This window comes from Aquarana catesbeiana, linkage group LG04 (genome assembly GCF_042186555.1).
Source record: "Aquarana catesbeiana isolate 2022-GZ linkage group LG04, ASM4218655v1, whole genome shotgun sequence".
In the NCBI taxonomy this organism is placed as follows: domain Eukaryota; kingdom Metazoa; phylum Chordata; class Amphibia; order Anura; family Ranidae; genus Aquarana; species Aquarana catesbeiana.
This window is the reverse complement of record NC_133327.1, coordinates 80,991,513-81,016,394: the sequence shown is the minus strand read 5'-3', so window position 1 is coordinate 81,016,394 and position 24,882 is coordinate 80,991,513. Positions and strand designations below refer to the sequence as shown.

The 24,882-nt window shown below is 41.9% G+C and overlaps 1 protein-coding gene across 2 annotated transcripts in view; it reads right to left on the bottom strand.

The window, feature by feature from the left end:
• SMC6 (structural maintenance of chromosomes 6) overlaps positions 1–24,882 on the bottom strand; it is a 166,775-nt gene that overhangs the window by 91,598 nt on the left and 50,295 nt on the right. For both annotated transcript variants that reach the window (XM_073625346.1, XM_073625347.1), the window contains 8 exons: positions 23,394–23,492; positions 18,011–18,157; positions 12,590–12,678; positions 12,069–12,233; positions 9,695–9,873; positions 2,880–3,081; positions 2,185–2,299; positions 1,579–1,739 (listed from right to left, as the gene is read on the bottom strand). In XM_073625346.1, the coding sequence (XP_073481447.1) occupies positions 1,579–1,739; positions 2,185–2,299; positions 2,880–3,081; positions 9,695–9,873; positions 12,069–12,233; positions 12,590–12,678; positions 18,011–18,157; positions 23,394–23,492 (1,157 nt within the window). The remainder of the gene's footprint in view (positions 1–1,578; positions 1,740–2,184; positions 2,300–2,879; positions 3,082–9,694; positions 9,874–12,068; positions 12,234–12,589; positions 12,679–18,010; positions 18,158–23,393; positions 23,493–24,882) is intronic.

The window sequence follows — 24,882 nt, the reverse complement described above, 5'->3', positions numbered from 1 at the left end:
AGATTCTTTTTTGTTTACATTTAGCCTTGCTGTAGACAAGCAGCAGGATTTTTTTTTTTGTCCAGGGTGGATGGGCGGGGTGCAGAAAGACTTTAAAGGGAAAGGGGCGGGGTCTCACAGACTTTTGATGTATTAGAAAGATCTGTGGAGGGATTAAGCGCAAGCTGGCTGCAGTGGAAGTGAGGTGCATGTACCAGGACCACACCATGCCTGCTGTGGAAGTGCCAATCTCCGTCCCGGGTAATGTCTTGTGCATTCCGTTCTGCTAGGATTGCTGTCAACGGGTCAGGCACCTCGGGGGATAGTGCCACACATGGCTGCCTCGGGGGTCCTGTGTCATGAAGATGCTGGGCATAGATATAGGCTATGGAAGTGCTGGAGGACTTCGTGTACTACTCATGAAGCAAGGGAACCTGTAGTGAGAGGAATGGATTGACTGATATGGCCATCCTTCTGGAAATGCTAATTGCCTGTCTGTTGCTGTGTTCCCTAATCTAGCAGGCCAGACAAGGGAGAACTGTAGGAGGATTACATAAAATATACAGAGAAGTATTATTATGATGGTATTAGTACATATTCATGCATGTGAATAGATACATGCAAGTATAAGTTAAAGTTAGGGGTAAATTGTCCATATGCACTGATGGAGAGCACTGTAGTGGAGGGGCAGCCAGCTGTCATTAGAAGCAGCTCTGTGGGTTAGAGATGAGAACAAGCCGACACTCTAAGTGCAGTATTTGCTAAAATGGTACACGTTTATTAGAGATACACTCACATGATGGAAGAGAATCTGCGGAAGCCCAGCAATCCACCGGCATGGCCGGCAACATGGGCTTCTGCAGATGACAGCCCTCCACCTGGACTTTGGCGCACAACGTGGCTTAATTCTACAAGCTTTTATTCTCTTCTACTATTAAATGTGTACTATTTTACCAAATACTGCACTTAGAGTGGTGTCGCTGGTTTTTCTCTCTTCAATATTTACTGATGATCTGTCCTAAAGATGGTAATGAGTGCACTCTGCACAGCTTGGACTTAGACTGGTTCACATCTATGTGTGTTTAGAGTCTTTTAAGACATGCAGGAAAGCAAATTAGTTTCCCTATGGGACCCATTTGCTTTGGCTGATAAGCATTTCATGTTGCTAGGGGGAGGTGTCTGTCATGGAGAAAAACATGTAAAAAATGCATGGATATTTGTATGATGCAATTCCATCGAAGTCTATGAAGCAAAAAAAAGCACTGCGCTGCCTATTAAAAAAAAAAAGTCCCTGCACCTTTCCATAAAACGCATTGCAAAAACATGCATAGATGTGATTGGAACTCCTAAGAAAAAAGGTTAAATGGACCGTAGTGTGTTTCTGCAGAACTTAGCCTTAGACATCAATGGCAATGATGCAATGGCAGATTCAATGGCAAATTCAAGATCTGACATCTCTGTCGTAGAAAATAAAGCCCTGTTAGTCATAAAAAAAACTGGTTCCTAACTTTTTTAGCTAGCTCCTAGATTCCAAGCAAATTTGTCAAGTCCTGCATTATTTGATACAAGAACAAAACCAAAAAGCAATGATGTACCCACCCGATTTCCATTTCCACATCTCGGCTCAGGTATCTGGCTCGGTTAAAGTCTGATGAATAGTAACGGTTTTTAAACACTTGGTCACCATCCGCCGTAAAAGCTTCTCTACAGTTTCTGGGTGGTTGTCTCTTCTGCATTACCTCTCGAGCCTCACTATTATTCTGATAAAAGATCCTCAGTGAAACATTGTAAACACATACATTTCCTTTAAAACATATAGTTACATAGTAGGCAAGGCTGAAAAAAGACAATAGTCCATCCTGTTCAACCAGTGTACAGTAGGTGTACGTGTGTCAGTCTATAACAATTTCCCATTGTCCTTATATGTTGTGTTTTTTTAATATGTACATCCAAGAGAGTCTTTTAAAAATATACTCTTTTTACAGAAGTAGCCATAGAAAATGTAATAGATCCCACCTCAAGATCGTGAGACTGCCAAATAATAAGCATATTGATTATTTTGAAAATTAATGTCATACAATTAAATTAGGACAGATTAGAAAAAAAAATCCTACAATTCATGTTTTATGAGCAAATGGCACAGATCAGACAAATGACTGGCAGGCTATTGCAGCAATAGTGATTTAATAAAGCAAAACTAAATACCTTAATGAGCAGCACTGTTTCGATTCCCCTCATGTCAATCAGGCAGTTGGCAACCACAGGGTGTTCAACCTCCAAAGCAGTGAATACGGTTGGGTAATTAGGATGGAAAGCAGCACTAAAAAATAATAAGCATGTCAGCTCTAACTGCTGCAAAAAAATCTATTACACATAATTAATTTAATTAAAAAGAGTAACTCCACTTTTGTGAGGGGAAAAAATTAGCAAATCAAAAAAAAAAAAAAAAAAAAAAGAATATAGTGTACACAATTGCTACACAACTCATATTGTAATTAAAGGTTATTAAAAATTATCTTCCCTTTTCAATCTGCAGCTCTGTAATTTTCTGTAAAATGCAATGCAATATGGCTAACTGGGGGTGTACTGTACACAGAATGTGTACAGAACGCCCCGTCGCGCCCCCCCCCCCCCCCCACCAGAAACATAATTTCCTGCTTGTGTGATTGGCTCAATGATTTTCCCAGAAGTCTGCACTAAGATACAAGTCAGATTTTTGGCATCCCCTGCAACAAAAATGTCATTTTTGGTGAGAAACTCACAAAGGGAAATCACGTCTAAAGGTATGTAGACCCCGTCACTTTCCTCAGAGCCCTGCAGGGGCAGCAGCTAGCTGATAATTATTTTGTGTCAGAATAAAATCAAAAGACAAATTTAAAACAAAACGTTGATCTTCTCACCGTTGTGAGACATCATAAACTCTGTCTCGGAACTCATTTACAATGATCGATGGACGTTGACCATGTGGGAATTCCCTTGACATCAGATTTTGCAGAGTTCTCTCATCTTGGTGATTATCACAGCAGAAAGCAAGGAGCAGGGACTTCAGACAACTTTCCACAGCAAGATCATGCTGTGGGTCTTTTAGACGAATGCAAGAACCTACATTCACAATAAAAACATTAACGTTTAACATAACAAATTAAAAAACAAAGCAGAAATAGAACTCACTAAGACTGGAAACCACTTTGTGGCAGTGTTGCACAACCACAATGCAGCTGGCTTTTTTACATATCAATTTAGCATGGACCTAGCACCAGAGATCAATAGATAATCTCTAATAGTGCTGTGCAACATTATTCTATCATAATATAACCAATAACCTAAAAGGTGTGTAAAAAAATCAAACACTTCAATATCGTGAACAATAATATCCTACCTACACACCATATATGCAAGTATAAAAAAAATACAATACATAAAATGTGTTAAATACTCCAACTTCCAGCTGATTGAGGAGTGTGGGCAGCGGCGGTGGGCGTTCGGTCTTTTCATCTTTAATTTGTTTATTCTTTTCCCCTATCTTTTGTTCCCTTTCCATTCTTTGTCTCTCCTTTCTCGCTGCACCCTGCTCCCTTCTTTTTTTTTTTTTTTTTTCCTTTTCTTCTATATGCACTTAGTTTTCATTTAGCTCACACTTTTTGTAGTGCACTTTGTATACTCACGCCGCTTAGCCGGAGGGTGGTGGTGAAGCATAGGTTCTAATATTTCCCCAAGTGGGGTTTTCGGAGTAGGATTGTTGTATGCTTTTAGAAGGACGTTTATCTTTATGCTGAACTTATATTTTATATGGCAACCCTATGTGATAAATGGTGGTATACTACTTGGATCCTTTTAACATCCATCCTTCATGTTTTTGTTATGTTCCACCTGTGTTGTGAACCTTATTCTTGTTGTCATTATTTGCCTACGATTTCTGTCCTCTGGGAAAAACTTTTCAATAAATATATTGAAACAAAAATAGTCAAGACATGAAAAAGGAAAAAAAAATATTTAAGTTAAAATAATTTTTCCTCTTGTTCTCATATCCATTTATTGTAAACATTCATATATGGTATGTAGTTAGGATATTATTTAATATTGTTCACGATATTGAAGTATTTACAATTTTTTTTCACACACCTTTAGGTTGTTATATGATGACAGAATGTTGCACAGCACTATTTGATATACTGTACAGTATATTTATGTTTGGTGTGAGGAACACAGTTCAGTGTTTTGCGGCAACATTTAGTAGATTTGGTGAATTGGATTAATTTACACTTATAGTTGTAGTGGTTTAACACATTTGGTGTTGCGCAAAGAACACTATTCACTTGTATTTGTTATCTAGCACCAGATATACAGTATCTCACAAAAGTGAGTACACCCCTCACATTTTTGTAAATATTTTATTATATCTTTTCATGTGACAACACTGAAGAAATGACACTTTGCTACAATGTAAATTAGTGAGTGTACAGCTTGTATAACTAAATTTGCTTTCACCTCAAAATAACAACACACAGCCATTAATGTCTAAACTGCTGGCAACAAAAGTAAGTACATCCCTAAGAGAAAATGTCCAAAGTGTCAATATTTTGTGTGGCCAACATTATTTTCCAGCACTGCCTTGACCCTCTTGGGCATGGAGTTCACCAGAGCTTCACAGGTTGCCACAGGAGTCCTCTTCCACTCCTTCGTGACAACATCTCAGAGCTGGTGGATGTTAGAGACCTCGCGTTCCTCCACCTTTCCATTTGAGTATGCTCCACAGATGCTCAATATGGTTTAGGTCTGGAGACATGCTTGGCCAGTCCATCACCTTTACCCTTATCTTCTTTAGCAAGGCAGTGGTCGTCTTCCAGGTGTGTTTGGGGTCGTTATGTTGGAATACTGCCTTGCGGCCCAGGCTCTGAATGGAGGTGATCATGCTCTGCTTCAGTATGTCACAGTACATGTTGGCATTCATGGTTCCCTCAATGAACTGTAGCTCTCCAGTGCCGGAAGCACTCATGCAGCCCCAGACCATGACACTCCCTCTACCATGCTTTAATGTAGGCAAAACACACTTGTCTTTGTACTCCTCGCTTGGTTTCCACCACACACGCTTGATACCATCTGAACCAAATAAGTTTATCTTGGTCTCATCAGATCACAGGACATGGTTCCAGTAATCCATGTCCTTAGTCTGCTTGTCTTCAGCAAACTGTTTGCAGGCTTTCTTGTACTTCATCTTAAGAAGTGGCTTCCTTCTGGGACGACAGCAAAGCAGACCAATTTGATGCAGCGCGCGGCGTGTGGTCTGAACACTGACAGTCTGACCCCCACCCCTTCAACCTCTGCAGCAATGCTGGCAGCACTCATACATCTATTTCCCAAAAACAACCTCTGGATATGACACTGAGCACAAGCACTCAACTTCTTTGGTCGACCATGGCGAGTGGAACCTGTCCTGTTAAAACGCTGTATGGTATTGACCACCGTGCTGCAGCTCAGTTTCAGGGTCTTGGCAATCTTCTTATAGCCTAGGCCATCTTTATGTAGAGCAACAATTCTTTTTTTTCAGACCCTCAGAGTTCTTTGCCAAGAGGTGCCATGTTGGACTTCTAGTGACCAATATGAGAGAGTGAGAGCAATAACACCAAATTTAACACACCTGCTCCCCATTCACACCGCAGACCTTGTAACACTAACAAGTCACATGACACCGGGGAGGGAAAATGGCTAATTGGGCCCAAATTTAGACATTTTCACTTAGGGCTGTACTCACTTTTGTTGCCAGCAGTTTAGACATTAATGGTTGTGTAAAAAAATAATTGTACACAGCGCTACGAACATAGCATTAAAAATAAAAGTCCATAGTGTTTGGAATAAAATCCTTATTCAGGGAAAGAAAACTGGAATCACCCACAGTGTAGACAGAGACACAATTTAGGTGAGCACGGACTTATCCTTCACCGATCATCATCACACCAGGCCTCTTACCAAAAAGAATGGACCACCTAATTACATGTGGTCAGACAAGCATGATAAATCCACAGAGCCACAAAACCATTTCATGAGGATCATAGATGGCTGGGTCTTGTAGTCTCACCAGATAAATATTCAGAGGTGCATGCATAAGATACAAAAGAAGGAACTCCTCATGGTGTAGTATCATAAAACCAGGGTCATATTTATTTAAAGAAATATCCAAGTACTCACATTTCAAAAAATAAAAACAGGCATTTTCGAAAAGCAGCAGTCTGTATAAGCAGCGTTTGTTTCCAACCACAAATGTGGCCGCGGTCGACACTTTGCATCGTTGTGACGTCAGTGCTGCAACGCATTGACCACGGTCATTTTGTGGTTGGAAACAAACGCTGCTTATACAGACTGCTGCTTTTTAAACATGCCCGTTTTTTTATTCCCTGAAATGTGAGTACCCTGGATATTTCTTTAAATAAATATGACCATGGTTTTATAATACTACACCATGAGGAGTTCCTTCTTTTGTATCTTATGCATGCACCTCTGAATATTTATCTGGCGAGACTACAAGACCCAGCCATCTATGATCCTCATGAAATGGTTTCGTGGCTCTGTGGATTTATCATGCTTGTCTGACCACCTGTAATTAAGTGGTCCATTCTTTTTGGTAAGAGGCCTGGTGTGTTGATGTTCGGTGGAGGATAAGTCCGTGCTCACCTAATTTGTGTCTCTGTCTACACTGTGGGTGACTCCAGTTTTCTTTCCTTGAATAAGGATTTTATTCCAAACACTATGGACTTTTTTTTTAATGCTATGTTCGTAGCGCTGCGTACAATTATTTTTTATGCTTCTTATTGTCACCATACAATTTATGTCAGCTGCTTCATTACTATTACTAGCGCAGTGATTAATCTTGAATTTATTAATGGCTGTGTGTTGAGTTATTTTGAGGGGACAGCAAACTCACATTGTTATACAAGCTGTACACTCACTACTTTACATTGTGGCAAAGTGTCATTTCTTCAGAGTTGTCACATGAAAAGATATAATAAAATATTTACAAAAAGTGAGGGGTGTACTCACTTTTGCACGATACGGTATTCTTCAGGTTTACTGCATATATATTAATGTACAAGTATACTGGCAATTAATAAATTGTGCAGGGAAAGTAGCACCTGACGGTAAAGATATTCACAAGCAGAGGCTGTGCCACAAGGAGTGGTGTGAGACTATAAGGGGTGACGGTGGAGGGCTTACAAAGCCCTATAAACGTGGACGTACACTTTAACTCTCCAGCATCTACCAAAACATGAAATATTAATTTTGGGCGAACTAAGCTTAAAATCGATGCAAGAGAAGAAAATTGGTGTGTGGGTTACATTATATTACACGGTCTCTATCCCTAATATGAGTGCAAAAAAAGGAACACTCTTCCCCTAGGACTATTATAGATAGTGGCCCAGAAATGTATATACCGGTAATTAAAAAACGTAACCAATTTTTCCTGCACAAACTCAATGATTAAAATGCATTAAAAGTAGCTGGCAACAAACAAATACAGCAGAGAATAATGCATTTACACAAATCTACATGAATAAAGGTGTTTGTTTAATATCCATATCCAACCATGCTGTATGTCATACACAACATGCTAAACTGCATATTTGTTTATGGGCAGCTACTTTTAATGCACTTTAACTATTGTGTTTTCACAATAAAATTTTGTTATATTTTTATTATATACAATTGTGGGTTGAGGTCTATAATAGTCCAGGGGGGAGAGTGTTCCTTTTGAGCTTAAAGTAGCTATAAATACTAACTGAATCATATTCAGTTTGCTAAAGAAACATGTATCAGAAACAACTGAAATCGCTAAAAATAAAATTCACCTTTTTTATCCTCTAAAAATATTGAAAACTACTTTAGTTCTGGTTCACACTGATGCGACTTCTGATGCGTTCCAGAACGCATGGAATGGAACAACAAGTGAAATAACATTTCTGTGGAGCCCGTTCACATATACACTATATTGTCAAAAGTATTGGACGCCTGCCTTTACATTAACTTTAATGGCAACCCAGGGTTCAATATTGAGTTGGCCCACTCTTTGCAGTTACAACTTCAACTCTTCTGGAAAGGCTGTCCACAAGGTTTAGGAGTGTGTCTATGTTTGACCATTCCTCCAGAGTGCATTTGTGAGGTCATGCACTGATGTTGAACGAGAAGGCCTGGCTCGCAGTCTCCACTCGAATTCATGTCAAAGGTGTTCTATCAGGTTGAGGTCAGGACTCTGTGCAGGCCAGTCAAGTTCCTCTACCCCAAACTCGCTCATCCATGTCTTCATGGACCTTGCTTTGTGCACTGGTGTGCAGTCATGTTGAAACAGGAAGGGGCCGTCCCCAAACTGTTCCCACAAAGTTGGGAGCATGAAATTGTCCAAAATGTCTTGGTATGCTGACGCCTTAAGAGTTCCCTTCACTGGAACTAAGGGGCCAAGCCCAACCCAACAAACTAAAGGCTGAGTTTAAAGCAAAAGGTGGTTCAACAAAATACTGACACAAGGGGGATCCTTTTTCCAACTCAGTAATTCTGTGGAATGCTGACGTCTTAAGTTCTCTTCACTGGAACTAAGGGGCCAAGCCCAACCCCTGAAAAACAAGGCCACAACATAATCCCCCCTTCACCAATTTATTTGGACCAGTGCACAAAGCAAGGTCCATAAAAGGCATGAATAAGCGAGTTTGTGGTGGAGGAACTTGGCAGGCCTGCACAGAGTACTGACCTTATCCCACTAGAACACCTTTGGGCTGAATTATAGCGGAGACTGCGAGCCAGGCTTTCTCATTCAACATCGGTGCCTGACCTCACAAATGCACTTCTGATAAAATGGTCAAAAATTCCCATAGACACACTCCTAAACCTTGTGGACAGCCTTCCCAGAAGAGTTGACACGGTTATAGCTGCAAAGGGTGGGCCAACTCAATATTGAACCCTACAGACTAAGACTGGGATGCCATTAAAGTTCATGTGCGTGTAAAGGCAGGCGTCCCAATATTTTTGATAATATAATGTTTGTGGTGCTGCTGTGATGTGATTTTGAAAACAGTCCTGTGCGAGTTGGGTGAGTTGCAATTTTGTGGTCCATAGACTTCAATAGCAAGCATCAAAATCGCATTTGCGTTCTTTTGTGACGCATTTTACAATGCGATTTATGTTGGTTGTTAGGAGCCGGTATCCTGTCAGAAAGCCGCTACCCATCAGAAAATACAACGGAAGTGACGTTCCGTCGCGCCCATCTTGGTACACCCGCACTCGCCTGCAGCAAGCCTGCAGTCCGAAGGCTGCAAGCGGACAATGTTTTACACCCACCGGAGTCTTGCATTTCACACTTATTTTTACCAGTAAACTGAGTGTATATCGTTAATACAGTATTTTGAGATCCGTGACACTGTTTTGAGTTTGAATTTTGAAAGCAGCGGCAAGCCTCCTGATGTCACAGGTTTGCTAATCTGACAGAACACTGCTGCTGCTTAATAAGGTCCATATATGCAGGCAATATATTTCATGCAGAACAGGCCTGCATACTTTCTTTTTCTGTTCTTCCGTTTCTTTTTTCTAAACAGTCACAGGAGATGAATGGCCAGCAAAACACCTAGTTTAACTGATATCCACAGTTCAAACACAGAAGTGTGACAGGAATATCTTCATAAAAGCAAAACACATACACCAAATGTAGTTCAAGATAAAATATTACTGAACATACCCAATGGGCCAATGGGTTTTTTCCTGAAACGGCCCTGTCTGTAGGCCTCATCAATTGCTGCTAAAAGAGGTGGCATATTTTGTCCAAATCTCTTCAGTCTGTCTGTTTTACTGTCCTGAAATTGCTTTATTTGCCTTCTTAGGCTTTCCATCCGGTATTTTAGATCACGCTCTTGATTACTGTTGACAATCAAACAGGAAGTCATATAAAGTGAAAGAGATCTTTGATGTTGAAAGTGAATAGTAGAAATACCAAAATAATAGATGTGCTAAGCAAACATGTATTCCATCTGTGGTACTCAGTGTTAATTTTGGCAGCAAATTTCGATTTAGTTTTGGTCTTAGGACTAAAATGGCATTTTAGTTTTAGTCCCATTTTAGTCATCTGCAAGTGTTTTAGTCCCATTTTAGTCATCTGCAAGTGTTTTAGTTTTAGTCCCATTTTAGTCATCGTATTTTAGTCGACTAAAATCTCCAGTACATTTTAGTAGAATAAAATCATTTTAGTCTAATAAAATCGAATGTGCACAGTACACAAGCCCCCCACCCTCGGCACAATACACAGCACTCCCTGCACTCCCAGGAGACCCCCAGTCTCCTGGGACAGCACTGTCAGTGTACTCTAAAGTTAAGAATAGATCACTGTCAGCCCTTTCTCATACACAGCTCCTCCTATGTCACTCTCATTGTAAATCAAAGTCTCTAAATATACCTCAATATCTTTGTTCTTGCACGGACCTAGTCACATGACTGCTCTCCTCTGACATTTCTTGGATGGACATGTGACCGCTCCCCTCCTCCAGGAGCGGTGTAGAAGGGGCTGGCAGTGATTTTTTTCCTGACTTTAAACTTTGCTGGCAGTGCTGTCCAAGGGCCAGGAGAGGCGGGGCGGCCAGCTTGACCCCCCCCCCCCCCCCCCAATGTGTGGCACCTGGGGCGGACCGCCCGATTCCCGCCCCTGTTGGTAAAAAACAAATATCGGCATATAACATACATGGTGATATAAGCGGATAAATACAGTAGTTCATGAGGGTAAACGTGCGGGAGCCACCAGTCACGGCACTTGCTAGTAAAGGAATGGCACAGAGGGCTGTTTCTTCACAACGTATGCGCCGATGACATCATCGGCACACTACAAGGTAAATATCTCCTAAACGTCGCACGTTTAGGAGATATTTACCGTACCTATAGGTAAGCCTTATTATAGGGTTTACCTATAGGTACAACTTCCACATTGGGGGTTTACAACCACTTTAAGGGTTAATTATTATAACGAAAACATTTAAATAGGAATGCTAATCACATTTCTAAATTCAAATGTAACCACTAGTAGAAGCATTTAGAGATCCGTCTATCAAAATACAATAATCAAAATATGGAGCAGTGAGCAAGTAAACATGTTAAAAAAAACAGCTAATTCATAAAAATAAATAAATAAATAAATAAAACCTCAAAGATTTCCCATCAGCTACAATTTGCAATTGCTTACAGCTAAGATGTCGTGTGAATTTTGCCATTTTGTAGTTGACTGCTCTCAGTTGCCTTTAAGTGGCAGAAGGTTCCTGAAGCAGTGCAAGCCCATCACAACTGCTTTGATTGGAGAAATGTTTGCCAAATAATGACTTATACCTGTTTTAAGAGACACTGTTCTGTTATCCAGACACATACTCGGCTCCAGGACAGAAGTGTTCTTTTAATTCTTAAAAGAATGGGAAAGGATAGGAGCCTTTTCATAAAGTGATAAAACATTTTGCTATTACCACAACTTCCCAACAATATTTCCTGAACACCCAAAAGGGAAATTTGCTAAAACTGGATATTTTGAAACTCGCTATTCCTTCCCCAAAAAAGTGTCTTACTCTCCAAAGGAGTGCAAGACACTTTTTTTGGTAAATCAATAAAACCAATAAAGCAACTATTGTAGTTACTTTTTTTAAATTGAGAAATTATAAAGTGATGCATTCTAAAAACAGATTGAAGCCGCTAATGCATTATTGCTGTTTCTCTATCTGGAAGCTTCCCTTATTTTCCATTCTGGTGGCACCATATCAGACAAGGTATTTATTACCAGAACAAGAAGCGAAAGGAAATCACCCCGATAGGGACACAGATAGTAAAATGACCGGGACAGAGGTTCTAACTCTTCTTCACTTAGCTAAAAAGAGGTTTAAAAAAAATTGTTTGGATCTCAACTGGAGAGCATTTTACGTTCCAATGACAGGGTTACAAGAAGTGAGGTAACATCCTTTCCAAATGGGAAAACAAAGACATCATTAAAAAGCTGACAGGTGTTGCAGAGGTAAAGAACTTAGCTGACATCAGGGTTTAACAGAACAACATTCATGTATCTGCATGAAACTAAAGAGGGAACATACAGCAGATTGGATTGCTCTTCTTTGCTCCTGTATATTGCATGCTGGAACTGGGTCATCTGCTCAGCAGTTGTGACCTCTTGAGCTGTTAGTTCATTCACTTTATGCTTCAGCTGGTCTATTTCTCTCAGTCTCTCCATCTTTTCTTCTTCAGAAGCATTATCAGCACTACAAAACAAACAAACTTATTGTGCAATTATCTTGATTATAGAAACATATCAGGGGCCAGAAGAAGGTAAAGATTACGTAAACCTATAGATTTAACCTTTTCCCAAAATAGTTGTGCTCAAGGCATGCTGTTGCTGGATCCCTCAACCAAACTATCAAGTCATAAATTGGCTGGTGTCATAACTAAACACATGTACAGCACTATGGTCTGGAAAGACACAGGACCTGATTTTTCTGTGCTGCTTCTCCTCTTCCTAGTCTGAGCTTTGCTGTAGAGCTAGTCCCAGGTCAAATCCAGGTACTGCTTGCCTTTAATATATTCCAAATCTTTAAAATAAAAAAAACACCACACACACCTGTTCTGCAACTCTTCAATGCGTATCTGCAGCTGCTGTGCATCCCTTTCCAGACGTCTTAATTCCAGCTTGTGCCGATTAAAAAGGACCTAAAAAGAAAGTCTTTTCAGTTTAAAGCTGAACAGACAGCTAAACACACAGATGAAACATGCCAAAGAATTTGAATCATTCATTCCTGAGATTTACGCAGCACTGCCACTTAGCAGAGCCCTGTCTGCCGTGACAGGAAACCCGACTTCCTCTGCTTAAGTTCAGTAACGCTTACGGGTCTGGTCTCTCTGGCAGCCTGTGAAAAGGAGCACCATACCAAAAGATAAGAGTCCAAATTCATTTATTGACATGAAGTTAAACGACAGCCAACATGTTGGCTGTCTTTTAACACAATATCAATAAATGAATTAGGCATGTAGTGCATGGTGTAGCTGTACAAATTGATAAGACCACCTCTGTTTCAAAGGGAATTCCCTTATCAGCTGCTCAGAGGATTTAAGTGAACCCTTCTCACAATTAAGAGTAAGAACCGGCACCTGTTCCTATCGCTAAAAAACCCTGCTGGATCAATCACTTAGGGAGCCTTTCATTACCCCAAATAGGGATATATTTAGTGAGGGAAGAAAACCCCCCATTAACTTCTTGACAGAATCCCACACCTTGAACAACAGTACAAAGGTGGACATGACAGAAAAAGCAAAACATCCCAACAACCCCCCTCCACGGCAAGCAAAAGTGGGTGCCCCTGAAACATAAAGAAGACTAAATGATATGAGGCAGTAGCTGAAACTTTAAAATCCCATCATGCAAGATGCTGCAGTTGGGCTGCAAGAAAATAAATTCTCGGATTTGGAGCCCCCAGCCTCCTTTGGATATTAAAAGTTCCAGTTTGACACTGGGGACTTTGTTCCCCCAAATCAGATTTCTAAATAGGCCACTGACCTTAAGAAAGTTCTACAGGGGGATCCAGATTGGGGAACTGTGTAAAAAAAAATTAAGATCTGTGGCATCCAGATCATTTTAATTAAATGTATACATCCTATTTCTGAAAGGGGAAGTCTACACCAGGCCCTACTTTGAATTTAATACCTTGTCAACAAAGGGGCAACATTATCCGCAATGTATGACAAGGGAGACGCTGTCTTGGTTACACCCAAATATTTAAGAAAGGAGACAATTTTAAGATCTACCAAGGTGGATGGTAAATCCTTGAATAAGGGATCTAGCGGCAAAAGAATAGACTTCTCCCACTTGATAGCCAGCCCTGAGAATCTGTAAAACTCATCTATATAGTTCATAACTGCTGACAGACGACCAAAGATTGGATAAAAATAAATCATCAACATACAGCGCTACCTTTAAATCCATATTACTTCTAACCAGACCTGCTACATCCGTAGCAGCCCGTAAAAGGTATGCTAAAGGGCTCAATAGCAATGTCAAAAAGTTAAAGGGGTTGTAAAGGTTAGTATTTTTTTAAAATAACAAACATGTTAAACTTACCTCCTCTGTGCAAGGGTTTTGCACAGAGTGGCCCCGATCCTACTTTTTTGGGGTCTCTCAGTGGCGCTCCTGGCTCCTCCTCTTCTCAAGTGCCCCCACGGAGAGCGAACCGATTCTCGCAGGGGTATAATAAACCCTATGAAGTATTTTGAGTTGGATATAACGGTCACAAGCCATCACCAGAGCCCAGAACGAGTGGTCCCACATATCATCCCAATCAGGTATCAGTGCGCTCTATTTGTCCCTACATTTACTTAGTGCTTTCGGCCTTTCGACAAACAGTACTTTGTAAACCTCAGACGTCGTCTTTTGCATTGATTCATCACACAGTAACCACTCCAGAGGAGAAACATGAAGCTCCAATGTATCTGTACCAAACTGTGTCACAAATGCATGCCTCAGTTGAAGATAACGAAAAAGGTACCAGTTCAGAAGGCTGTATCTCTCCTTCAATTGATCGAATGTAAATAATTTCCCCCCCCCACTATATGCTTCAATTGTTTGATGCCCACCTGGGCCCACAGTATTGACTCCGGAATCACATCAAAATGAGGGAACCTAGGATTAAACCATAGGGGAGTATCTGGTGACCAGTCCCGAGCCTTTAGAATGCATCAACACCTTCGCCCTGTTCCATGCATGAATAGTAGTGTGCATCAACCCAGTCAAAGGTGATACTACTTTCGAACCTCTATATACCAGGAAGTAAAGACTCTCGTATAATCCCATAAGGGCTGCCTCAAGTACTGTTGCTGCGTCTCCATCATCTCGCAGCAGCCAGCACCTGGCAACAACCATTTGTCCTGCTAAAAAAAAAAAAAAAAAAAAAAAAAACTGAAATAGGTCTGGCAATGCCAGCCCTCCCTGTCCTAGGGGATTCTGCAATGTACATAGACTTATTCTCTAGGATGACCAGTAGACCACAAAAAGGAACTAAACAGACTATTTGCACATATAAAGAACGAACAGGGGATCCAAATAGGAGAATTGCGCAAAAAATACAAAATAAACGGTAAGATTTTCGTCTTAAGAAGGTTTACCCCTGCCGATCAAGAAAAGCGGTAAATGTTTCCAGGCATCTCAACTTTGGTGAGGAGCGGTAATAGGTTAAGGAACAAATAATCACCTACCTTGGGGGATACACGAACCCCAAGGTATTTGAATTCAGATACCCAAGCTATAGGGACTAGTTAATCCAGGATCTTCGAAAAGGAGGAGCATATCATCAGCATACAGGGCAGTACATTCACATATTCCTCCTACCTCTAGAGCCCTTACCGGGCATGATGGGACTGTGACCTCATAAGGGGGCATGGTCATGTCATCCGATGACCACGCCCCCTTATGAGGTCACAGTCCCAGCATGCCCCGGGACTGTGACCTCATAAGAGGGCGGGGTCACCGCCTATATAAGTCCATTGCGGAGCGCTCAGAGAGCATTCCAGCTGGAGAGAGCATTGTGTCAACATCGGAAGAAGAGAAGAGGGAAGAAGGCTATCCAGAAGTCCGGGCCACCGCTAGCAAAAGAGTGGCAGAAGATAGCGGAGGAGCCGACAGAAGATCCGGACACCGGGAGAAGACGCCGGAGAGACCCCCGAAGTCGGAAGAAGACCCCCAGAGTCGGAAGAAGACCCCCGGAGCTGCCTAATAAATTACTTTAAAAACCTATGTACTGTGTTTTTTTATTGACAGTTTTATCCCTAGTGAATGGGTAGGGGTACGATGTACCCCATACTTATTCACAAAGGGTGGGGGGCCGGGATCTGGGGGCCCCCTTATTAAAGGGGACTCCCGGATTCTGATAAGCCCCCTGCCCGCAGACCCCGACAACCAACGGCCAGGGTTGTTGGGAAGAGGCCCTTGTCCTCATCAACATGGGGACAAGGTGCTTTGGGGTGAGGGGGCCGCAGGGCAGACCCCCCATGTTGAGGGCATGCGGCCTGGTATGGTTCGGGGGGGGGCGCTCCCTCGTCCCCACCCCCTTTCCTGGCCGGCCGGGCTGCATGCTCGGATAAGGGTCTTGTATGGATTTTGGGGGGACCCCCCACGCCGTTTTTTCGGTGTAGGGGTTCCCCTTAAAATACATACCAGATCTAAGGGCCTGGTATGCCCCTGGAGGGGAACCCATGCCGTTTTTTTTATTTAAAATTTGGCGTGGAGTTTCCCCTCAAGATTCATACCAAACATAGTGCCTGGCATTGGCGGGGATCCAAGTCCGATAAAAATGGCGAGATTGACACAATATCAGACAACAATACAAAAGTTGACCAAAGGGTGGTGGTAAAGAGCTGAAAAAAACCACGTGATTTGGTGAAAGTTGGCTGGAAAAGTCCTGCCATCTGTATGCAATACAAACTTATGGCCAACGCCCTTTGTACAAAAATCCAAGGGAAAGTTTGTACAAAGTCCTATCCTGTGTATGGGGCTTAAAAAGACCCGGTCTTTCAATGGACACAGGAATTACAGTATCTTTTTGAGAAGCTGAAATCCAATCTGGCAGCTCAAGGATAAATCCCAGAGCATAAGGGAAGAAGAGGATAGCCTTGTAGTGCAATATGTTTCAACAAAGGGGTTTATTAAAACAGCACACTAAAACCTTCCATCAAGGCAACCAAACATCAGTAAAAATAAAATGCACATAAAAAACAGAGCTGGTCTGCACCAGCCAGCTCAAACGGTTAGACGCCTCACAATGGGCTCCACCCGACTAGTTTCTCCGTAATAGGCTTCAGCTGGGAAAGGAGACTCTCCCCTGTATTGTGCTGACACCTTTGGAGCTGCTGTCCCAACCCCCTGGATAAAGGCCCTGGCTGGGTACATAGCCGCAAGCTCTATTAGCTTGCCTTTTGGTAAGCGTGCATTTCATTCGGCGTTTGGCACATATTGGTGGTGGATGATCCAGTTTCCTCTTTTCACTTACTGCACTATTATTTTAAGAATCATGGACTATTTTCAATTTATCTGATCCATTCTTAGTTCATGGACTGTAGACACAGTACAGGAGATGGTCAGAGACTGCAGACATAGTACAGGACATGGTCAGAGACTGCAGACACAGTACAGGAGATGGCCAGAGACTGCAGACACAGTACAGGAGATGGTCAGAGACTGCAGACACAGTACAGGAGATGGTCAGAGACTGCAGACACAGTACAGGAGATGGTCAGAGACTGCAGACACAGTACAGGAGATGGTCAGAGACTGCAGACACAGTACAGGAGATGGCCAGAGACTGCAGACATAGTACAGGAGATGGTCAGAGACTGCAGACATGATACAAGAGATCAATGCAGCCTTACCAGTGTCCGCCAGATGCAGCCTGCCTGTGCCCGCCAGATGCAGCCTGCCTGTGCCCGCCAGATGCAGCCTGCCTGTGCCCGCCAGATGCAGCCTGCCTGTGCCCGCCAGATGCAGCCTGCCTGTGTCTGTGGATGCAGTCTCACCAGTGCCTGGATCAGAGCTGTGAACTGAATTGCCCGGGCCGCAGTAACAATGTCCCATCTCCTGTGATCACGTCACGCTGATTCAATGTCTCACCATTGGATCAGTGTGCCGTCTCTCACAGGAGGAGGGACATTGTTAATGCGGCCAGTGCAATTCAGCTCCCTGACACACGGAGATCGCCGCCCTGTAGGAGGGAGAACTGGGGCAAGCCAGAATGACACCCCCGCAATGGGCGGCACCAGGGGGCGGGGCTCACACAGGCAATATTTTCCTTTCTGCAACGTGCCGAAAACACCATTTTCGGCTGCCAAAATTTCGGTGCATCCCTAATAAACGCTATGCTTTTAAAAATAACTTTTTTTATGTGGTTCCAAGAGTCGCATGCCCTTTAAAGTCTTTTGCTACAACTATTGGTGGTTTGGGGGATTAGAGTTGTTGATTACATCCAATGGAATACAAACACACCATGAAAGGGGAAAATACCTCAGATTCATTGTAGGCCTTCTTCCTTTGCTGCACATCATCTTTTAATGCTAAGCACTGTGGTTTCAATGCCTGAGCCTCCTGGCTGATCATTTCCAGCTTCTCCTGTATAGCTCTGAAATTCCCATCACAACTGTTCACTTTTTCCTGAAAAAGAAATAAATGTATTTAATGCTACTACCCAGCATCAACTACTGGTCTAACACCATCACTTACAAGGTAAAATTACTAAAACTGCAATTACATTTGAGGATCAAAAAAAGGTTGAAATCTAACATCATACAGAACAAACCTTTTGTTAAAACCATCAAAATATTTCACATTAAATAAGAACCACACCTATCGTCACCTCAGGCCTCAAACAATGGAGCCCAAGCAGCACACATAAATGTAAACTGACCAGGACAGTATGGTAATGCAACAACCTCCACCCAACAAACATGCCACTCTCTCTCAACAAACCACAACCCTATTGCAAATAAAGGCAAGAAAGCAATTCTCATATTTTGGTTAAGATTCATTTCCAATGTGTTAAAACTGTAAAAAAAACTATACCCACATCAAACAAAATAAGGTAAAACGCCTTCTGTGTGATGCAATTAACTAGACAGACATCTACATCAGAGTGCTGACCATCTTGTGTATACACTTAATGAATGGGTTGTTGTTTGCGTTAGCATGCTGTACTGATGGTATTAACTATTATAATATGCAGTGTCTGGCATACATTGTTTATTAGGTCTGAGGTGATGTAGAGTGTAGTTTCATTTAACCACTTCACATCCAGGCCATTTCTGACACTTCGCTCCTACATGTCAAAAATCATCATTTCTTTGCTATAAAATTAGATAGAACCCCCAAACATTATATATGTTTTTTTAGCAGAGACCCTAGAGAATACAATGGCGGTCATTGCAACTTTTTATCTTGCACGGTATTTGCGCAGCAATTTTTCAAACGCGTTTTTTTTGAAAAAAAAACAGTTTCATGCTTTAAAAAAAAACAAAACAGCAAAGTTAGCCAAATTTTTTTGCATTGTGTGAAAGATGAAGTTACGCCGAGTAAATAGATACCTAACATGTCACGCTTCAAAATTGCACACGCTCGTGGAATGGCGCCAAACTTTGGTACTTAAAAATCCCCATAGGCGACGCTTTAACATTTTTTACTGGTTACATGTTTTGAGTTACAGAGGAGGTCTAGGGCCAAAATTATTGCTCTCGCTCTAACGTTCGCGGCGATACCTCACATGTGTGGTTTGAACACCGTTTTCATATGTGGGCGGGACTTACGTATGCGTTCGCTTCTGCGTGCGAGCTCACGGGGACAGGGGCGCTTTAAAAAAAATTTTTTTTTTTTTTATTGTTAATTTTACTTAAAAATTTTTATTTTTACACTTTAAAAAAAAATTTTTTTTTTTGATCACTTTTATTCCTATTACAAGGAATGTAAACATCCCTTGTAATAGGAATATGAGACGATCAGTCCTCTTTACAGTGAGATATGGGGTCAATAAGACCCCACATCTCACCTCTAGGCTGGGAAGCCTAAAATCAAAAAAAAAAATAAAACGATCGCCGCTTCACAGCTGAAGCGGCGCCGTTTTTTTGAATGCAGAGGCCGGGCGTGACGTCATAACATCGCGCCCGGCCTCCGAACGATCATAGAGACTCCGGCGACCATCTGGTCCGCCGGAAATCTCTATGGTGAACATCCGGAGCCGGCGGATCCGCTATCCGACTCACCGATCGCTGAGGTGAGTCGGTAGTAGCACCGGAGGGCGGCGGGAGGGGGGGGACGTCCCCTCCCGCCGCCCGTAAGAACGATCAAGCGGCGGAACAGCCGCTATGATCGTTCTTATGGTGTACGGAATCGCCGGCTGAAAATGCCGGTATCTGAATGATGTCTGTAGCCTCAGACATCATTCAGATATAAGCCCCGAAAGTCGAGGACGTCATATGACGTCCTCCGGATGTCAAGTGGTTAAAGGGTAACTCCACTTTCGTGGGAGGAAAAAATTGCACAAAAAAGCAAATACTATTGCGCCACAAGTCATATTGTAATTGAATGTTATTAAAATTATCTTTCTTTTTCAATCTGCAGTGCTGTCATTTTATGTAAAATGCAATACAATATGGCTACCTGAAGGTGTTTTGTATACACATTGTGTACAGAACACACCCCAGCAATGTAATTTCCTGCTCGTGTGATTGGCTCACTGATTTTTCCAGAAGTCTGCACTAAGATACAAGTCAGATTTTGGGCACCCCCTGCAACAAAAATGTCATTTTTGGTGAGAAGCTCCCAAAGAGAAAATCATATCTAAAGCGATGCAGATCCTGCCACTTTACTCATTAGAATCCTGCAAGTGCAGCACCTGACTGACAATTATAAAATCTCTGTACCCAATATCCTCTCACATGTCTCTCTCCCCATTCTTATGGTTTATCATAACAATAATTTATCTCATACCCAATCATCCCTCTTACTGCCATCTAATATACAATACAAGCCCACCCTGACACTCAGGGAAGGAGACAACCAACACATACCCTTGTTCTACCTTATTCTCCGGCCTACATATACTACTGTTCAAATTGGTTATGTTACTCAGTTATACTAGGTACACCACCATGGCTGGGGTGTCATTGGCCCAACAAACCTTTATTCTAAAGCAATTGCTATCCACATTGCACACTATTGTCAAGATTGGTTTATCTTCAGTTTAAAGAAGGATGATTGTACCAATTTTTATGCCACAAATCTCTCCGTGACGTTATTTGTATTTTGACTGTTCCGATCCTCTTATACCACAAAAATTATACGGTGACTTGTTCTTTGTATTATTTTTGTCTCCAATAAAATACTTGAACAAGATAATTATAAAATCATTCCCAATAGATTGACTTTACACATGAGAAAACGGGAGAAACTAACCGCTATTTCTTCAGAATAACAAAAACTAGGAATCTGCAAAAAAGTTTGATAAAAATCCTTGCAATATACACAGATAAATGTTTTTTAACAAAAGTGGAGTTACTCTTTAAATCTATACGCAATCACTTATGATTAAAGACTATAGCAGAATAGGTCCTACCACTCCAACAGGGCCTCAGCAAATTATCCAATAGCTGCATGTATATTTGTTTGCTTTGCAAGTAGAAGCAATCAGTGGAATGATGGCCATTAGCTTCAGTGGTTCAGAACTGTGCAGTGGTAACAGGATTATCTCATTAATGTAGTCATGGTGAGCTCTAAGAAGACATCCGATTCAACTTAACAATGAGCAGAATATTCATAAGCTAGACTCACAACAGACAATAGTAATATGTACAGGAACAATTTTCTTACCCAGAAAAAATTGAGATAGGATGCTGTAAATTGCAGGGTGTTTACTGGCCAATTTGTCTATATTCAATGGTGCAAAAATCAACTACCTATGATTTTAACTTATCTTTTTTTTCAGGTCCAAAGTGAACATGGCAGTACCTCCAGAAAAATGTGGAAGAGCATAGGACCGTAATCAAGTTCCTGTTTCTCCAAGGGAAAGGTGCAAAGCAGATCCACGATGAAATGTCACAAACTTTGGGTGACAGTGGCCCTTCATATGCAACAGTTAAACGTTGGGTTGTCAATTTCAAAACTAACCATTTCGGTGTTGAAAGTCAGAACCCCAGTGGAAGGCCTGTTTTTGTCTCTGTGCCTGCAAATGTGAAAGCCATCCATGACATGATCATGGAGGACCAAAGCCAAAAGTATTGCTACATATCTGGGAATATCATGTGAGAGAGTCGGTGCCATTATCCACAACAAAATCAGAAAGCTTGCAGCAAAGTGGATCCCAAAACTTTTGACAACCGAACAAAAGAGGAAACGTGTGGAGACATCGGTGGCTGTTTTGGAACATTTTTCAAGAAATTAATCAGATTTTCTGGACAAACTGGTAACTGGTGATGAGACATGGATCTACTGTTATGATCCTGAGACAAAGGAACAATCTAAGGAATGGAAGCACAGTGGTTCCCCCAGGCCAAAGAAGTTCCGTATGCAAAGGTCAATGCAGAAGCAAATGGCAACAGTTTTTTGGGATAAGAAGGGAGTTCTGCTGGTGGAACGCCTCCAAAAGGGTTCAACCATCAATGCAACATATTACTGTGCTTTATTGACCAAGTTGAGGCGAAATATCAAAGAAAAACGTAGAGGAAAGATCTCCAAAGGTGTTATGTTTCATGACAACACCTCGTTATCCCAGCCACAATATTTAATATAGTCTACATGAAAATGGCCGACAGGAGCTTATAGGTCACCAGAAATATGACAACTGGTCAGACAGACCTCTCCTAAACCACTAGAAAATGGCCGCCACAATATATTGTCTTTAATTACACAAGACCGTCGTCTTTAACTAATGCACACTATTTAAGGACACTTTTCATACCCCCATCATCCCCTGAAAAAGTCAAGTGGGCGTGACGCAACACGTAGGGCGTGAGCGGAGGTATACCAGAAGTAACGCTAGTAAAGGAAACGAGTTCGGCACTCGTAGATTTTCGCTTGTTTACTACTTTTAAAGTGTGAGTTATAATAAAACTTGTTTCAACGTTAATACACTACGAGAGTATTCTCCTTTATACATGCATACCTGGAGGATATAGGACAGGACCCTGTAGGAACACTGCAGAATCTACCCTACCATTTCAAAAAGCAGAGTGTTGGGAAAACATACAGAGGACCCCCAGAGGCGACTCAGGCACCTTACATCACTTCTGAGAGATACTGTATCAATATATGCTGTACATCAAGTAGGCATGTGCAATTTGTTTCCTAACTATTCGAAATTCAGCCGAATTTTGCATCTTTCGGACATTCGGAAGAATTTTTTTTGCAGGGACTTAGGAAGCTGCAGGACAGATGTCGCAAGTGCATTGACTTCCTGGGGGAATATGTAGAATAGCGTGGCAGTTACAGCTTCCTATCTCAATTTTTTTCTGGGTAAGGCTCTATCAGCACCCCCTCATACTCCATCAAAGTGTGACGTGTAAATGTTAAAAGGATTGGCGATTTCCATACAACTACATACATTTTGTCAGGTAAAAGTGACTATTTTCTATTACATACATGTATGCATGAGCAAAGCGCTCAAGTCCAGTTTAAGCCCTGGTTCACATTGGTGCGATTTGGCATGCGATCTGACATGTCAAATTGCATGCCAAATCAGGGGCAACTGCCGGCAATGGCACCGTCTAAACCGCATTTGTGGCGCCGCCCTGATTCCCCCCCCCCCCCCAAAAAAAAAAAAACAAACTTATTGTTTTCTGTCTCAGTTTCTGACTGGGTGACTTTTCATGGAGCATAACAAAATGACAAAGGATGTATGCAGTACCTGCCATTCACAGATCTTCTGCTCAAACTTCACTATGCGCCCCTCTTCTGCAGCTATTTGTTCCCTAACTGGGTTTAGCTGTTTCTCCATCTCGATCACCTAGAACATAAAATGGACAAAGTTGCTACGCTAATCATGAAGCCAGTAGAATATGTGATGCATATCAAAGAGGTACATTACTAGAATGGTGCTTGCTGTATGCCGAAAGTTTTTTTTTTTTAACTAAACTTCAACTTAAACCCTTTCAATCCCTTGAATGTTTAACATTTAGGCTCTTGGCATCGTATAAATGGTTCTTGGTTCAGATAAGTGATCTCCCGGACCAGCCTTTTTCAACCAGAATGCCCAGGCAAGCTGGGGTGCCTTAAGGTTTCTTCAAGGGTGCCTTGGTGAAACATCTAAAAAATTGCCCAAAAATTGTATACAAGTCAGCGGGTGGATGAATCCTGCCTTTTAGTTACACAAAGCCACAGGTTTTTATTGTGCACCATTACAACCTCCCAGACGCTGCCGTCCTAACAACCAATGACGTCATTGTCAGTTTTTAAAAACGCACCACACCTGCAGCGCAGTGGTGTTAGGTTAGGGGCCCCATGGGGGTTGGGTTTTTAGTGCGGTAAAAACGCAGCAAAAACTCATCTGTGTGAAAATAATTTATATAAATAACATGACTACGACAGTTAATGAATGATTTGATGAACAGCTCACCTGTAAAATCCTTTTCTTGGAGTACATCACGGGACACAGAGCACCATAGTAATTACTATGTGGGTTATAGATCATCTTCAGGTGATGGACACTGGCACACCCTAAACAGGAAGCTGCCTCCCTGTATAACCCCTCCCATACCGGCAGCACCTCAGTTTTTGTAGCAAAGCAATATACACATACCCCAGAAGAAGAGGGGAGGGACCTCTGTGTTCCGTGATGTACTCCAAGAAAAGGATTTTACAGGTAAGCTGTTATAAAAATCCTATTTTCTTTATCGTACATTACGGGACACAGAGCACCATAGTAATTACTATGTGGGACGTCCCATAGCAATGCTATTTGAGGGGAGGGAGACACAACACGTAGGGCGCCAACCGACTTGAGGACTTATACTGCTGCCTGCAGCACACTGCGCCCAAAGGCGATATCCTCATGCCATTTTTTACATCCACTTGATAAAATCTGGTGAATGCCATTTTTTACATCCACTTGATAAAATCTGGTGAATGTATGGACTGCAGACCAAGTTGCGGCCTTGCAGATCTAGGCCATGGAGGCTTGGTGATGCACTGCCCCAGAAGCATTAACTGCTCTAGTGGAGTGCGTTTTGACATGAAAAGGTGAAATCTTACCTTTTAACCATCAGGCCTGAATTATAACTTGCCTAATCCACTTAGCAATAGTGGATTTCGACGCTACCTGTTCCTTCCTAGGACCCTAGCAGCATAATAAAACATCAGTCTTTCAGACCTGAGCAGTCGTCTTTAAATAGACCTTG